The sequence below is a fragment of the Oryctolagus cuniculus genome, chromosome 15, assembly GCF_051225735.1.
Source record: "Oryctolagus cuniculus isolate XC-2025 breed Fujian yellow rabbit chromosome 15, ASM5122573v1, whole genome shotgun sequence".
NCBI classification, from domain to species: domain Eukaryota; kingdom Metazoa; phylum Chordata; class Mammalia; order Lagomorpha; family Leporidae; genus Oryctolagus; species Oryctolagus cuniculus.
This window is the reverse complement of record NC_142881.1, coordinates 80,234,198-80,251,068: the sequence shown is the minus strand read 5'-3', so window position 1 is coordinate 80,251,068 and position 16,871 is coordinate 80,234,198. Positions and strand designations below refer to the sequence as shown.

At 48.8% G+C, this 16,871-nt stretch overlaps 1 protein-coding gene across 3 annotated transcripts in view; it reads left to right on the top strand.

Moving 5' to 3' along the window:
• The window catches only part of LOC149122093 (beta-microseminoprotein-like), a 50,004-nt gene extending 36,730 nt beyond the window's left edge, over nt 1-13,274 (top strand). For all 3 annotated transcript variants that reach the window (XM_089313611.1, XM_089313612.1, XM_089313613.1), the window contains 3 exons: nt 3,211-3,316; nt 5,291-5,396; nt 13,059-13,274. In XM_089313611.1, the coding sequence (XP_089169737.1) occupies nt 3,211-3,316; nt 5,291-5,396; nt 13,059-13,188 (342 nt within the window). In that variant the 3' untranslated portion in view covers nt 13,189-13,274. The remainder of the gene's footprint in view (nt 1-3,210; nt 3,317-5,290; nt 5,397-13,058) is intronic.
• Nucleotides 13,275-16,871: the final 3,597 nt, after the last annotated feature.

Sequence of the window (16,871 nt, the reverse complement as noted above, 5' to 3'; positions counted from 1 at the left end):
CTCTGATAGAGGATGTCCCAAATAACACCTTAACTTACTGCACCACAGTGCCAGCCCCCAGATCCCTTAGTCTGTGAACTCATGAATGCTCCACCCACATGACCTAATCACCTCTGGGGGGGGGGGGGTCCTACCTGTTAGTGCCTTCCCATCTGGGTTGAATTGTTACAGGAGTTTGGGTGACGGCATTCAAAGCATAGCATGCATGCAAGACAAACTAACTTTTGGGTGGGGCCGGGGAGCGGGCTGTTTCTGAGACACTGTCACCTGGGTAATGCACCCTCTTAGTAAGATGATCTCCCATGGGTCACTGTCATTCAGTCTCGTGCATCTCCAGCACCCCCAGGAGTCACATCCTGCAAAGTCTTCATCTCCCTGAGTGCCCCAGGTCCTGCCACCACCAGCCCCGCCCACTTGCCAGGTGCTTTTCTGAATCATCCCTGGTTCTTAACCAGCTCTGTTCTTGGGCGAGTAGTGTTTTTCCATTTCCCACTGCTATGGGGAGGAGTCTTTTCTGAAGATCAAGTCTGGGAAGTGAAGAAGTGAAGATTGGCATTGTAAACGGTGTTAAGGAGTTTGATGCACGCTCTCAAATTGCATGCCCTAACCATTGTTCCAGCCGACTGGCCCTTGTGCCTCTCACATCTCACCCATGTGTCTGTTTCCCTCCGGGTGTTATAAATTAAATGGTTATTCTCGCCATACCATTATGGTTCTATTTTATACACATTTTACATTTGTTTTGTTTTCAGTAAGTTGAACTTTTTTCGTGCTTGCTCATCATGTTTCATTGTGTCTATGCATGGGTGTGAAATGCCTTTTTTTAAAAAAAAAAGATGTATGTATTTATTTGAGATGTGGAGTTACTGTGAGAGAGAGAGACAGAGAGAGAGGTATTCCATCCACCGGTTCACCACAAATGGCTGCAACTGCTGGAACTGGGCAGATCTGAAGCCAGGAGCCAGGAACTTCTTCCAGGTCTCTCACGTGGGTGCAGGGGCCCAAAGATTTGGGCCATCCTCCACTCTTTCCCAGGCCACAGCAGAGAGCTGGATCATAAGAGGAGCAGCTGGGACTCAGACTGGTGCCCATATGCGATGCTGGCACTGCAGGCGGAGCTTAGCCCACTACGCCACAGCGCTGGCCCCAAAATGCCATTTTTATACTAAAATGTTTTTCTTTTTCTATGAGATGACAGTCTTCCTGTAATGATACTATTTTCCAAATCTGATATCTTTTTAATTTTATTTATATTTTTGCAATTTTTTACATACTCAAATCTATTTTTTTCATACTGCATAAGATAAATATTTGCCAATATTTTCTGTGGTTATTTTATTATCTTGTAAACATTTGAGCCTTGAATCCTTTTCAAGCTTCTTACATTGTGGGAACTAAAGTAAGAAACTTATTTCTTCCCCACACAGTGCCTCACTTGTTCTAAAACCATTTAATGAATCATTACTCTCCTCAAAGACCATGCTTATTTTATAACAAACTTTCATACAGATTTATGAGTACTTTCTGGGTTCTCTATTTGGTTATGTATATTTGCACTTCTATTCTTTTTAATTTATTTTATTTTTTATTTTTATTATTTTTTAAGATTTATTTATTTATTTGAAAGGCAGAGTTACAGAGAGGCAGATGGGGGGAGAGAGAGAGAGAGAGAGAGAGAGAGGTCTTCCATCTGCTTGTTCACTTCCCAGATGGCTGCAACAGCTGGAGCTAGGCCAATCTGAAGCCAGGAGCTTCTTCCAGGTCTCCCACGTGGGTGCAGGGGCCCAAGTTGGGCTCAAGGACTTGGGCCATCTTCTACTGCTTTCTCAGGCCGTAGCAGAGAGCTGGATTGGAAGTGGGGCAGCTGGCACTCAAATTGGCCCCCATATGGGATGCCAGCACTGCAGGCGGTGGCTTTACCTGCTATGCCACAGAGCCAGCCACAGGCTAACAACTTTTAAGTGTCACAGGTTTTAAGGATTCTGCAGAAACAACAACAAAAAAAAAAAAAAAAAGAAGAAGAAGAAAAAAACCCTGTAGTTTAGAATGCACAGAAGTTTGTGCATTTTAGTTAATGTACTTTGTAACCTAAGTTATTGCAGGATAATTCTGTCATGTATCCTGTTTGTATTTGTTGGTGTAGTTCTCATGACATACTACACACATTTTTGTCAATCTGTACTTTTTTCAAATATTGAAAACCTTATTTTTTAATTCTTTGCATTTTTCAATTACAGAAAAGCACTTCAAGTTTTTTATGTGTGAACATTACATATAAAGCCTTTAAAACACATAACTTTAGTGCAAAAAGAGAAAGTACAAGGTGGGAGTTGTGGCACAAGAGGATTCAACTGTGGATTACCAGGCCAGTGTCCCGTGTCCAGTGCTGGCTCGGGTCCAGGCTGAGAGCAGCTTCCTGCTAACGCTCCTGGGAAGGCAGTGGAAGGTGTCTCAGGTACTTGGGCTCCTGCCACCTATATGGGAGACCCAGGTGGAGTTCCTGGCTCCTGGCTTCAGCCTGGCCCAGCCCCTGCTGTTGGGGCCGTGTGAGGAGTGAACCAGCAGATGGAAGGTCTCTCCCTCTCTCTCTCTCTCTCTCTCTCTCTGTCACTCTGCCTTTCAAATAAATATTCTTAAGTACTCTCACCCCATCTTTGTTTTTAGAAGATTCCTGGGGATTATCATTTTAAAGTTAGTTTGTGCAGTTTATCTAGGAACGATGACAAGCGTAACCTGATCCTTCTCCTTGTCCTTGATTTCAGCCTAGATCCCTTGGTCTGTTCATATGGTCGGCAGCGATGCCTTTGTCATCTAGAAAATGAAAAAAATCATCTGATCCTCATGCTCACAGCTTTGCTTGCACCTGTCTTTCCTCTGGGACCCCCAGCTGACCCAGCTAGCCCAAGAAAGCCCCAGCCAGAGTTTCTTCCCCTTTATCTCTTCCTGAAACTCCTCCACCCCTTCACTCTTGCAGATTCTTGCTAAAAACGACCCTACCCAGAAAGGTTTCCCTGACCGCTCTGTGATAAGTAGCACATGGGCATCATAGCTCCAGGACCTTGAACTCACAACTCAGTCTTTCTTTGGCTCATGCTCTGGACTTGCACAGGTCTTGCTCCATGAGGGTGGCAGCTCCATCTTCGCACACCTGCCAGGACCCAACCCTCTGGGTTCATTCATTCTCCGTCCTCACTCCTCTTCATGTTACAGAACACTCTGCTGGGCAGCCTTGTGGTCTTCGCCAGCCTCTTGGTGTTGTGCAACACGCAGTGCTATGTCGAACTCTATGACAAGAACCCGGAGGATCCCCCTGATGGTGAGTCCCCATTCTCCAGCGTTGATTATGTCACTGCAGCCTGGGAGATGTGACCTGTGCACTGGTGCTGAACACCTTTGAATCTGCATAAGAAAGAGGGTCAGGGCAAATATAGAGATGGTGTCAAAAGGATTCCAACTTAACCCTAGCTGGGTGATAGTTGACTTTGTTCTTCTTTTGAAACTTACCAGCGCTCAAGTCCCATCCAATCTAAAACCAGGTAGGCAAATGAGAATCACTGGGGTATGAGCTGCACATTAAAAGCTCCTTGATGGGGTGAGCATTTGGCTTAATAGTTACACTGTGGCTTGGGACCCTGTATCCCATACTAAAGTGCCTGGGTTCAAGTCCCAGCTCTGCTACCAATTCTAGCTTCCTGCTGTTGTGCGTCCTGGGAGGCAGCAGATGACGGCTCAATTCATTGGGTCCTTGCAGCTCATGTGGGAGACCTGGATGGAGTTCTGGGCTCCCAGCTTTGGCCCTGGGCCACACCAAGGTTGCTGTGGGCATTTAGGGAGTGAATCAGCAGATGGGAGCACCATATGTTGCTCAAAAATAAAATAGAATAAAAGCTCCTTATTTGACTATGAAGTGGGGCACAGCCCTGGGTCAGTGGCTCTGCAGGCAGATGTGGGAGTCTGCGTGTCTCATGCCACCCCAGGTGATGTTGCAACTGGTCCTTCCGGGACACTGGGACCACATGGATGCAAAGCAGAGGATTGTACCCTTGGTTAAACATTTGAATTCTTGGGGAGTTTCTTTTTTTTTTTAAGATTTATTTATTTTATTTGAAAGAGTTACACAGAGAGGAAAGGCAGAGAGAGAGAGAGAGAGAGAGAGAGAGAGAGAGAGAGAGAATCTTCCATCTGCTGGTTCACTTCCCCAATGGCTAAACTGGCTGGAGTTGGGCTGATCCAAAGTCAGGAGCCAGGAGCTTCTTCCAGGTCTCCCACGTGGGTGCAGGGGCCCAGGGACTTGGGTCATCTTCCACTGCTTTCCCTGGCCACAGCAGAGAGCTGGATTGGAAGGGGAGCAGCTGGGACTCAGACTGGTGCCCATATGGGATACCGGCGCTTCAGGCCAGGACATTAACCCGCTGCACCACAGCGCCAGCCCCGGGGAGTTTCTTAAACATGTGGTGGCCTGGGCTTCACACCCGGAGACTCTGATTTCCTTGCTCTGGGGTGGGTCCCAGATGTAAATTTTTTTATTTCAAATTTTCCATTATCTATTTTGTTTATTTGATAGGAAATGGAACAGGGAGAGAAAGAGACGGAGACAATGAGCTTCCAAACCCTGACTGGTCCACTCCTGAGATAGCCCAAATGCCCACCTCCAAGTGTTCAATTAAAAAAAAAATTATCTTATGTATTTTAAAGGCAGAGTTACAGAAAGAGAGGAAGGGACAGAGAGAAAGTATGAGAGTGGGGAGAGAGAGACGTTCCATCCACTGAGTTTCCCCATGTTGAGTGCCAGGGGCCCAACTAACTGAGCCATCTTCCACTGCTTCCCCAAGCACATTAGGAGGGCACTGGGTAGGAAGTAGAGCAGCTGGGACTCAAAGTGGCACCCATGTGGGATGCCGGCCTCTCACAGGTCCCTGTAGGTGGCTTTGAAGTGCCCCGTATGTGTCACATGTTCACCCAGGGTTAGGGACCGCCGATGCAAAACATAGGGAGGTGCTGTGCTGAGGTATTTCTGCAGAGAGAAGCCAGCAGGAGAGAACTTGGTCCCACAGAGCCCATGTTTGTCCTAGCTGTCTGATTAAAGAGGAGGGCTTTATATCTCCAAATGTCTGTCCGGAAATAAAACCTGCAGGGATTCAAGCTTTGTGACAAAACGTCACCAACGGCAGGTTCTGCACGGCAGCACCTTTCCCGGACACCATGGTCACATGGCAGGGGGCTGGCCTTCCTGTCCTCATGTGCCCTGCTCCCGCCAATGCTCCCGATGATGTCGCTTGTGTTGTCTTAGAATGCAGGGACCTTGATGGAGTCACACACAAGCTGAACGTGGAGTGGAAGACTGAGAACTGTTACACATGTAGTTGTGATGAGACTGGAATTCATTGCTGCAACACGTGAGTCACGCGGGTAGTGGCGGAGAGAGGAACAGCACTGCTCCTTCTTTGAAAACCCTGTATTTTGGGGCATCCTTGTTTGTTTTAAATAGGCTTTTTTATAGGCATTTTTAAAGAGCCTCTTGGATTCCCAGCAAAATTGAGCAGAGCTAGAGCGATTTCTCATACACCTCTGCCCCCATACATGCACTGTCTCCCTGTTAGCAGTGTCTTCCACCAGCGGTGCATTGGTTACTGACCTCACATGGACTCATCCTTGTCACCCAATGGCCACAGTTCACATTCACTCTTGATGTGGTGGTGGGGGTTGAGGGATGGAAGTCATTTTTAGTCCTATTTCTTTTATTCTTTATGTAATTAATTGCACACACACACACACAGAGACAGAGAGAGAGACAGAAAGAGAGATAGAGATCTCCCACGTGTCAGTTCACTCCCTAAATGCCTTCCTGCCAAGACTGGGTCAGGGAGCCAGGAACTGAATCCAGATCTGCCAGACTCCCATGTGGGTGGCAGGGACCCAAGGACTTGAGCTCTCACTTGCTGTTTCCCGGAGTGTGTATTAGCAAGAAGCTGGAATCTTGAACTGGGACCCCAACCCATGGACTCCAACATGGAATGCAGGCAATCCCAGGGGTATCTTAACCACTAGGCTGAATGCCCACTCCTCTCTTCCTTCTTTGGCTTGTGGTGGAATACGTAGCACATTAAACGTACCGTTTCAGCCATTTGTAAGTATACACTTCAGTGGCGTTAAATAAATTCATGTGGTTGCCACCCCCCTGCCATGCCCTTCATCCTGAAGAACTGGGATTCTGCACCCAGTCAACACTGCCCTCGCAGGGGCTGGTGCTGTGCTGCAGCGGGTTAACACCCTGACCTGAAGCGCTGGCATCCCATATAGGCACAAGTTCTAATTCGGGCTGCTCCTCTTGCAATCCAGCTCTCTGCTATGGCCTGGGAGAGCAGTAGAAGATGGCCCAAGTCCTAGGGGCCCTGCACCCATGTGGGAGACCTGGAGGAGGATCCTGGCTCCTGGCTTCAGATTGGCGCAACTCCGGTGGTTGTGGCCGGCCATCTGGGGAGTGAACCAGTGGATGGAAGATCTCTCTCTCTCTCTCTGTGTCTACCTCTCTGTAACTCTGTCTTTCAAATAAATAAAATAAATCTTAAATTAAAAAAAAAACACTGCCCTTGGGGCTTGGCAAACACCATCTGTCTCTATGAATTTGACTGTTCCAGGCTCCACATGTAAGTGGAATCATGCACGTGTTTGTTTGTCCTCTTGAGACTGGCTTCTTCACAGAGTGTGGTGTCCTCCGAATTCACCCATGTTGTGGCCGGTATCAGAATTTCCTTCCTATTTGAAGGTGGACTAACACTTCATTCTGCACATTTTGCTTAGCCATTCGTCTGCTGGTGTACACTTGGCTGCTTCAGTTTTATTTCCTTTATGTTGCTTTTGGAACTTGGTCAACGCCTTCTCTTTAAAAAGTATCTGTTTTATTTATTTGAGAGACAGGTAGGGCGAGCTGCCGCCTGCTGGTTCACTTCCCAGATGTCTGCTACGTCTGGGATTAGGCCAACAGATGCTGGGAGTGGGAACCAATCCATGTTGGTGGCAAGCCTCAACCACTTGAGCCACCGCTGCTGTCTCCCAGGGTGTCCATTCTCGGGAAGCTGGAATTGAGAGCAGAGCTGCCTTCAACCCACTACTCAAATGTGCGATGAGGCCACTCAGCCAGCAGCTTAGCCTCTAAGCCCCCAAATGCCCACCCCAGTTTCCTTATTCTTTGTTTAAAAGATTTATTTATTGGGGCTGACTCTGTGGTGTAGGAGGTTAAGTCTCCACCTGCCATGCTGGCATTCCATATGGGCGCCAGTTCAAGTCCCAGCTATTACACTTCTGTTCCAGCTTCCTGCTAATGGCCAGGGAAAGTAGTGGAGGATGACCCACGTGCTTGGACCCCTGCACGCACATGAGAGACCTGAATGAAGCTCCTGGTTCCTAGCTTCGGATTGGCCCAGCTCCAGCCCTTGCGGCCATTTGGGGAGTGAACCAATGGATGGAAGATCTCTCTGTCTCTCCCTGTAACTCTGCCTCTCAAATAAATAAGTATTTTTAAAAATATTTATTAAAATATAAAATATATAATATAATTTATATTATTATATTTATTTATTTGAGAGGCAGAGTTACAGAGGGGAGGGAAGAGAGAGAGAAAGAGAGAGAATCATCCCTTGGTTCACTCCCCAAATGATTACAATATCAAGGGCTGGGCCAGGCCAAAACCAGGTGTCTGGAACTTCATCTGGGTCTCCCAAGCACTCAGGTCATCTTCTGCTGCTTTCCTAGGCCATTAGCAGAGAGCTGGATGGGAAGAGGAACAGCCGGAACTTGAACCAGATGCCCATATGCAGGTGTCACTTTTCCCTGCTGCAGCACAGCGCTGGCCACAGTATCATTAGCCTTAAATCTCTGTATCCAGAGGGGTTCTTGGAGACAGGAAAGCCTATGCAGTGGTCGATGTTATTGGAGAAGCTGGCCCAGCCATCGGTGCAGCCTTGGCCTTGGCCACTAGGAGGAGCAGGCGGTGCTGGATGTGAGGTGTAAGGAATGAGGGCGCAGCGTGTGTACCTTGTGCTGTCAACCCTATGTTGTGCTGCTGGGAGTTCTACCCACCCACGTCAGCTCAAAGGTCATGCAAATGTGTTCTGCTGGGGTGCTGTGGACACCAAAGTCTAGACTGGGGAGGAGACAACACAAAATACCCACAGGTCTGTCCACACCAGCCACCCTACTCCTAGCCCCCTGCCCCAATCCATCTGCCATCCACATCAGCTCTGGCCTGTGGTGTTTCACAAGCACGTGAGTGGCCTTGACGGGAGCACGTGTGTAAAGCAGCTTTCCCACGCTTGCTGGTCACAGAGTCCTCTGGGAGGCCAGGTGAAATGCAGATTCCTGGGCCCTACCCCAGAGCCTCTGATCAGAATCCATAGGGGAGAGACCACGGAACCTGAATTTTTTAAAAAATATTTTTATTTATTTATTTGAGAGGTGGAGCTACAGACAGAGAGAAGGAGAGACAGAAAGAAAGGTTTTCCATCCGCTGGTTCACTCCCCAGATGGCCACAATGGCCAGGATTGGGCAGATCTGAAACCAGGAGCCAGGAGCTTCTTCCAGGTCTCCCACATGGGTGCAGGGGTCTAAGCACTTGGACCACCTTCTTTTGCTTTCCCAGGCATATTAGCAGGGAGCTGGATCAGAAGTGGAGCAGCAGGGACTTGAACTGGTGCCCACATGGGATGCTGGCACCACAGGCAGAGGTTTAGGCTACTGTGCTGCAGCACCAGCCCAGGAACCTGCATTTTAACCAGGGCTTCCAAGAATCTGATGACAACTCCAGGGAGTAGGGGAGTGATCTTCTGACCCAAACCAGAACACTTGAATCTCATTAAAGTTCGCATGGCTGGCAAGTGCCACTCACATTTGTGAAGCAGGTGCCAATGCTAAGTACCTACTGGAACAAAAGGCATATGGAACCGGGCCTCCAGCTGGCTGCCCGCCCAGAGCAGGCTCCCAGGCATCTACTGGCTGGGTCACTGTGTGTTCCATTTGAATCTTGATGTTGTGGCCCCAGAACCTTGAATTCTCCCTTGTGTCGAGTGTCAGTGGGACCCTGGTGTGCCTGGCTGGGTTAAGGGCTGGTGAACTGTGCCTTACTCCCACCGAGGGCACCTCCGTGGTGGCATCCCCATCCCATCAGTGCTGTATCATCACGTCCCATCCATGGGACCCTCTTCTAAGGTTCCCATGGACCCCGAGTAGAAATCAGCCAGGGCTGCCCCAGGCAGTGAGGTGGGAGGAGCCTCGATGCAGGAGTCTCAGTGAGCTTACTCAGCTCTGGCTTGTTGCATGCATTTGGGAAGTGAACCAGCAGGTGGAATCTCTCCCTCCCCCCATATCTCTGCCTCTCAAAAGATAAAAATCCATTTGCTCAGCAAACACGTCAGGCCTTCTCTGTGTCAGTTCTGAGCGCCCTGAGCCTGGAATGGCAACTAGCACGTGGTTGGGGTGAGGGTGCCCTCTCCCTCTCTGCTGCTATGTTGCCTGTCCACAGGAAGTATGCTCACTTCTCTCTGCTGCTCAGAATCAACCCCTTCCCTGGAATTGCTCCATTGCTTACCAAGTTCGTTTTTCTCATGAACTCCTCTCTCTCCCTCTCCTGACCAGAGCAAAATACAGATTTTGATTAAACTTTCTTTGGGAGAATTTCCTGGATCCTTGCACCTTACTTGAGACACAGGTAGATTTCCAAGTGGCAGTAGCAGTGGAGCCTGCGGCTGGAGGCCCAGGCAGAGGCTGCCCCCATCAGGGGGTGGGAGATCTCCTGGCCTCCCCACCTCCCAGCCCCTGCTGTATGACCGCAGTGAAGGAGTGAGCTGTGGAGGCAAAGGCCCAAGGTCATCCAGCCCCCAGCGCTGAGACACCCCTAATGTTCCAGTTTTCCCTTCTCATTCTCTCTTTAGCTGTTTCAGCTACAGAATTGGGTCTGATTTAAATGAAAATATGCATCCAGTAATATGCCCTTTGCCACTGCAACTTGTACCTGCACGCAGACAACAGAATTACACAATTTCATTTCCTACTAAAAACTTGTAAAAAAAAAAAATCTCACCTAGGGGCCAGCATTGAGATGCAGCAGGTTAAACTGCCACTTGGGACACCCACATTTCATACTGGAGTGTTGTTTCCAGTCCTGGCTGCTCTAGTTCCAGTACACTTGGGAGAGAGCAGATAACAGAGCAAGTGCTTGGGATCCTGACTCCCATGCGAGAGACCCAAATGGAGTTCCAGGCCCCTGGCTTTGGCCTGGCCCAGATCTGGCTGTGGGGGCATCTGGGGCAGTGAATTGGCAGATGGAACATCTCTCTCTATCTCTGTGTTGCTCTGCCTTTCAAGTAGATGAAAACCAACAGACTTTAAAAAAAAAAACTAAGAATATCTCTTGAACAACAACCACTTTCCTTTTTAATGTTTTTTATTGTGGTAAAATCTATATGACCAAACATTTGCCAGTTTCACCACTTCAAAGCGTACAGTTCAGGGCCGTGAAGTTCATGCACAGCCAGAGGCACCCATCACCGCCATTTCTAGAACTTTCCAGGGACTCCAAACCAAAACTCCCCGTGTATGCAGTCCTACCTCCCCCTCCTCCTCCCCCAGTCCCTGAGAACAACTAATCTACTGTCTCTGTGGATGTGCCTAGTGTAGATCTTTCTTGGAACAGAATTGCACATTTATCTTTTGCACTCTGCATATTTCGCTCAGCAGCACGTTTGCAGGGTTCATCCGTGTTGCAGCCTCTTTCAGTAATCCCTTCCTTTTGAAGCCTGAAAAATATTCTGTGTTATCAGAGTAGCCTATTTTACTTCCGTTCCTGTGCTGACGGACCTGTGGGTTGCCTGCACCTCTTGGCTGTAGTGGGTGCTGCTCTACAGTATGGTTGAGTCCCTGCTGTCAGTTATTTGGGAGCGTGTACCTGGGGTGGAGTGGCTGGGTCTCATAGTGTGTATTTTTTTTAACTCTTTGAGAAACTGCCCATCTGTTTGCCACAGTGGTCACAACATTCACATTCCATCCTGTAAGCAACCATATTTTTTAACTTAAAATATTGTTGGATTCAATTTTATCAGTAAGCATTCTTTTAAAAAAGTTATTTATGTATTTGAAAGGCAGTTACAGAGAGAGAGGGAGAGAGAGCGCAAGAGAGATCTTCCATCCAATGGTTCACTCCCCAAATGGCCACAGCATCCAGGCTGGGCCAGACCAAAGCCAGGATCCAGGAGCTTCTTTCAGCACTCAGGCCATCTTCCACTGCTTTCCCAAGTGCATTAGAAGAAAGCTGGATTGGAAATGGACTTTGAACTGGTGCCCACATGGGATACTGGCATCACAGGTAGCGGTTTAACCCTCTACGCCACAACACTGGTGCCCAAACAACCATTTTTAACATTAAAAGTTTCAGTAATAATTTCCCAAGTTTTCAGTATAAAACATAGTAATTATAGCACTATTGGAAAGTATAGGAATAAAATATATTTATAATCTCACTGCTTGAAGGTAACAACGATTAGTATCTTATCCTGATTTTCTTCTAGCTCCTTTTTAGGTTTTGTTTTAAATATTTATTTATCTGAAAGGCAGAGTTATAGAGATGGAGAGAGAGGAGGGAGAGGAGAAAGAGAGAGAGAGAGGTCAACCATCCACTGGTTCACTCCCCAGATGTCCACAACAGCCAGAGCTGTGCTGATCCGAAGCCAGGAGCCAGGAGCTTCCTCCGGGTCTCTCACGTGGGTTCAGGGGCCCAAGGACTTGGCATCTTCTACTACTTTCCAAGGCCACAGCAGAGAGCTGGATCAGAAGTAGAGCATCCAGGCCTCCTGGCTTCAGCTGCAGCATACCGGCTGCAGCGGCCATTGCAGGGTGAACCAACAGAAAAGGAAGACCCTTATGTCTCTCTCTCTCACTGTCCACTCTGCTTGTCAAGAAAAAAAAAGAAGAAGTAGAGCATCCAGGACTCAAACCGGCACCCATATGGGATGCCGGCCCTGCAGGTGGTGGCTTTACCTGCTATGTCGCAGCGCCAGCCCCCCAACTCCTTTCTACACTTTTTTTTTTTTACATGACAGATACCAAACTCTAGGTTGCAATTGTGTAGTCTGGGTTTTCCACTCAATAGTCTAGCATTAACACTCTCGCACCTCATCAAAACTCTTGCAAACATTCAAGCTAGTCATTCCTTATTCTTCAAACAGATTCAGTGCTGAACCCCAGCACTGAAGTCAAGTCTCGAGCGTTTGCTTCCACTCGCGTGCAGCATGAGCCAGCAGGAGATTGGTGTGCGAGTGCCCTGACACCACTGGCCCAGAGGGAGCGCCATCCTCAGGTGTCTTGGGAGGAGTCAGGCAGTTGAGATAGAAGAAAGACCCTGGCTTTGTTGGTGGCCAGTTGAAAGGAAAGTGAGGGTCATCTTTTGTCACAGAGGGTGGTGGGGAGCGGCTGTGTGTATGCACCTTTTGGGCAGAGACAGTTTAAATTTAGGGTTTACGCATGAGCTTCAAGGGACCAATGGGCCCCCAAATTATTTGCCCCACTGAATGTGGGGGTGAATATTCTGAGGGAGATGGTCCCCAGTCTTCAACTCCTTCCTGGGCCCCATGATCCCAGCCTGGAGTGGCTCTCTTTGCTCCTGTGGGTTGAGATGGCTCCTCTTCTAACTTCCTTCCTGCCAAGCTTGGGACAACCTGACCACTTCCTGAACAGGGACACCAGGGACAGCCAGGCTGGAGCCACCTGCCTGGCCCCAGAGCAGCCCAGGCCTGCCTCTGGGGCTATCAGAACTCCGGGCCATCCTGGGCAGGCCAGATGGACTGCACGATGGATGGCAGGGATGGTTTGTATGACTCTGCAGAATGGGCAGGTGCAGGTGCCCCGGGGGCCACGCTGTGGGGCTGACAGCAAAGGGTGCCATCCCGTTGATGATGGCGGTTGCAAGGTGGGGGGAGAGGATCCACTGCAGTGTGGCCCTGGCTGGGCTGGGGTGGGGGTGGCATGGGGGGGTCTTTTCCTAACAGGGCTTGGTTTTTCTCGATGACAGTGCTGCCATCCCCGGAGGTTTTGATACCACAAAGTGCAAGACGATCTTCCACAAGAACACTTGCAGCTACTCCGTGGTGGAGCTGGAGAACCCGGACAAGGAATGTCCAGTCAGCTCGTGGATCCTGTGAAGAGCTAGCGGCCCCAGGTCCTCCCGCGGGCCCAGACAGCCCGATGTACAGCCCTGCTTATCAGTAAAGCATGTGTGGAGCAATCACTCGGCTGTGTATGCATTGATTGCGCATTTTACTGGCTGGGGCACTGTGTGTTCCATTTGAATCTTGATGTTGTGGCCCCAGAACCTTGAATTCTCCCTTGTGTCGAGTGTCAGTGGGACCCTGGTGTGCCTGGCTGGGTTAAGGGCTGGTGAACTGTGCCTTACTCCCACCGAGGGCACCTCCGTGGTGGCATCCCCATCCCATCAGTGCTGTATCATCACGTCCCATCCATGGGACCCTCTTCTAAGGTTCCCATGGACCCCGAGTAGAAATCAGCCAGGGCTGCCCCAGGCAGTGAGGTGGGAGGAGCCTCGATGCAGGAGTCTCAGTGAGCTTACTCAGCTCTGGCTTGTTGCATGCATTTGGGAAGTGAACCAGCAGGTGGAATCTCTCCCTCCCCCCATATCTCTGCCTCTCAAAAGATAAAAATCCATTTGCTCAGCAAACACGTCAGGCCTTCTCTGTGTCAGTTCTGAGCGCCCTGAGCCTGGAATGGCAACTAGCACGTGGTTGGGGTGAGGGTGCCCTCTCCCTCTCTGCTGCTATGTTGCCTGTCCACAGGAAGTATGCTCACTTCTCTCTGCTGCTCAGAATCAACCCCTTCCCTGGAATTGCTCCATTGCTTACCAAGTTCGTTTTTCTCATGAACTCCTCTCTCTCCCTCTCCTGACCAGAGCAAAATACAGATTTTGATTAAACTTTCTTTGGGAGAATTTCCTGGATCCTTGCACCTTACTTGAGACACAGGTAGATTTCCAAGTGGCAGTAGCAGTGGAGCCTGCGGCTGGAGGCCCAGGCAGAGGCTGCCCCCATCAGGGGGTGGGAGATCTCCTGGCCTCCCCACCTCCCAGCCCCTGCTGTATGACCGCAGTGAAGGAGTGAGCTGTGGAGGCAAAGGCCCAAGGTCATCCAGCCCCCAGCGCTGAGACACCCCTAATGTTCCAGTTTTCCCTTCTCATTCTCTCTTTAGCTGTTTCAGCTACAGAATTGGGTCTGATTTAAATGAAAATATGCATCCAGTAATATGCCCTTTGCCACTGCAACTTGTACCTGCACGCAGACAACAGAATTACACAATTTCATTTCCTACTAAAAACTTGTAAAAAAAAAAAATCTCACCTAGGGGCCAGCATTGAGATGCAGCAGGTTAAACTGCCACTTGGGACACCCACATTTCATACTGGAGTGTTGTTTCCAGTCCTGGCTGCTCTAGTTCCAGTACACTTGGGAGAGAGCAGATAACAGAGCAAGTGCTTGGGATCCTGACTCCCATGCGAGAGACCCAAATGGAGTTCCAGGCCCCTGGCTTTGGCCTGGCCCAGATCTGGCTGTGGGGGCATCTGGGGCAGTGAATTGGCAGATGGAACATCTCTCTCTATCTCTGTGTTGCTCTGCCTTTCAAGTAGATGAAAACCAACAGACTTTAAAAAAAAAAACTAAGAATATCTCTTGAACAACAACCACTTTCCTTTTTAATGTTTTTTATTGTGGTAAAATCTATATGACCAAACATTTGCCAGTTTCACCACTTCAAAGCGTACAGTTCAGGGCCGTGAAGTTCATGCACAGCCAGAGGCACCCATCACCGCCATTTCTAGAACTTTCCAGGGACTCCAAACCAAAACTCCCCGTGTATGCAGTCCTACCTCCCCCTCCTCCTCCCCCAGTCCCTGAGAACAACTAATCTACTGTCTCTGTGGATGTGCCTAGTGTAGATCTTTCTTGGAACAGAATTGCACATTTATCTTTTGCACTCTGCATATTTCGCTCAGCAGCACGTTTGCAGGGTTCATCCGTGTTGCAGCCTCTTTCAGTAATCCCTTCCTTTTGAAGCCTGAAAAATATTCTGTGTTATCAGAGTAGCCTATTTTACTTCCGTTCCTGTGCTGACGGACCTGTGGGTTGCCTGCACCTCTTGGCTGTAGTGGGTGCTGCTCTACAGTATGGTTGAGTCCCTGCTGTCAGTTATTTGGGAGCGTGTACCTGGGGTGGAGTGGCTGGGTCTCATAGTGTGTATTTTTTTTAACTCTTTGAGAAACTGCCCATCTGTTTTCCACAGTGGTCACAACATTCACATTCCATCCTGTAAGCAACCATATTTTTTAACTTAAAATATTGTTGGATTCAATTTTATCAGTAAGCATTCTTTTAAAAAAGTTATTTATGTATTTGAAAGGCAGTTACAGAGAGAGAGGGAGAGAGAGCGCAAGAGAGATCTTCCATCCAATGGTTCACTCCCCAAATGGCCACAGCATCCAGGCTGGGCCAGACCAAAGCCAGGATCCAGGAGCTTCTTTCAGCACTCAGGCCATCTTCCACTGCTTTCCCAAGTGCATTAGAAGAAAGCTGGATTGGAAATGGACTTTGAACTGGTGCCCACATGGGATACTGGCATCACAGGTAGCGGTTTAACCCTCTACGCCACAACACTGGTGCCCAAACAACCATTTTTAACATTAAAAGTTTCAGTAATAATTTCCCAAGTTTTCAGTATAAAACATAGTAATTATAGCACTATTGGAAAGTATAGGAATAAAATATATTTATAATCTCACTGCTTGAAGGTAACAACGATTAGTATCTTATCCTGATTTTCTTCTAGCTCCTTTTTAGGTTTTGTTTTAAATATTTATTTATCTGAAAGGCAGAGTTATAGAGATGGAGAGAGAGGAGGGAGAGGAGAAAGAGAGAGAGAGAGGTCAACCATCCACTGGTTCACTCCCCAGATGTCCACAACAGCCAGAGCTGTGCTGATCCGAAGCCAGGAGCCAGGAGCTTCCTCCGGGTCTCTCACGTGGGTTCAGGGGCCCAAGGACTTGGCATCTTCTACTACTTTCCAAGGCCACAGCAGAGAGCTGGATCAGAAGTAGAGCATCCAGGCCTCCTGGCTTCAGCTGCAGCATACCGGCTGCAGCGGCCATTGCAGGGTGAACCAACAGAAAAGGAAGACCCTTATGTCTCTCTCTCTCACTGTCCACTCTGCTTGTCAAGAAAAAAAAAGAAGAAGTAGAGCATCCAGGACTCAAACCGGCACCCATATGGGATGCCGGCCCTGCAGGTGGTGGCTTTACCTGCTATGTCGCAGCGCCAGCCCCCCAACTCCTTTCTACACTTTTTTTTTTTTACATGACAGATACCAAACTCTAGGTTGCAATTGTGTAGTCTGGGTTTTCCACTCAATAGTCTAGCATTAACACTCTCGCACCTCATCAAAACTCTTGCAAACATTCAAGCTAGTCATTCCTTATTCTTCAAACAGATTCAGTGCTGAACCCCAGCACTGAAGTCAAGTCTCGAGCGTTTGCTTCCACTCGCGTGCAGCATGAGCCAGCAGGAGATTGGTGTGCGAGTGCCCTGACACCACTGGCCCAGAGGGAGCGCCATCCTCAGGTGTCTTGGGAGGAGTCAGGCAGTTGAGATAGAAGAAAGACCCTGGCTTTGTTGGTGGCCAGTTGAAAGGAAAGTGAGGGTCATCTTTTGTCACAGAGGGTGGTGGGGAGCGGCTGTGTGTATGCACCTTTTGGGCAGAGACAGTTTAAATTTAGGGTTTACGCATGAGCTTCAAGGGACCAATGGGCCCCCAAATTATTTGCCCC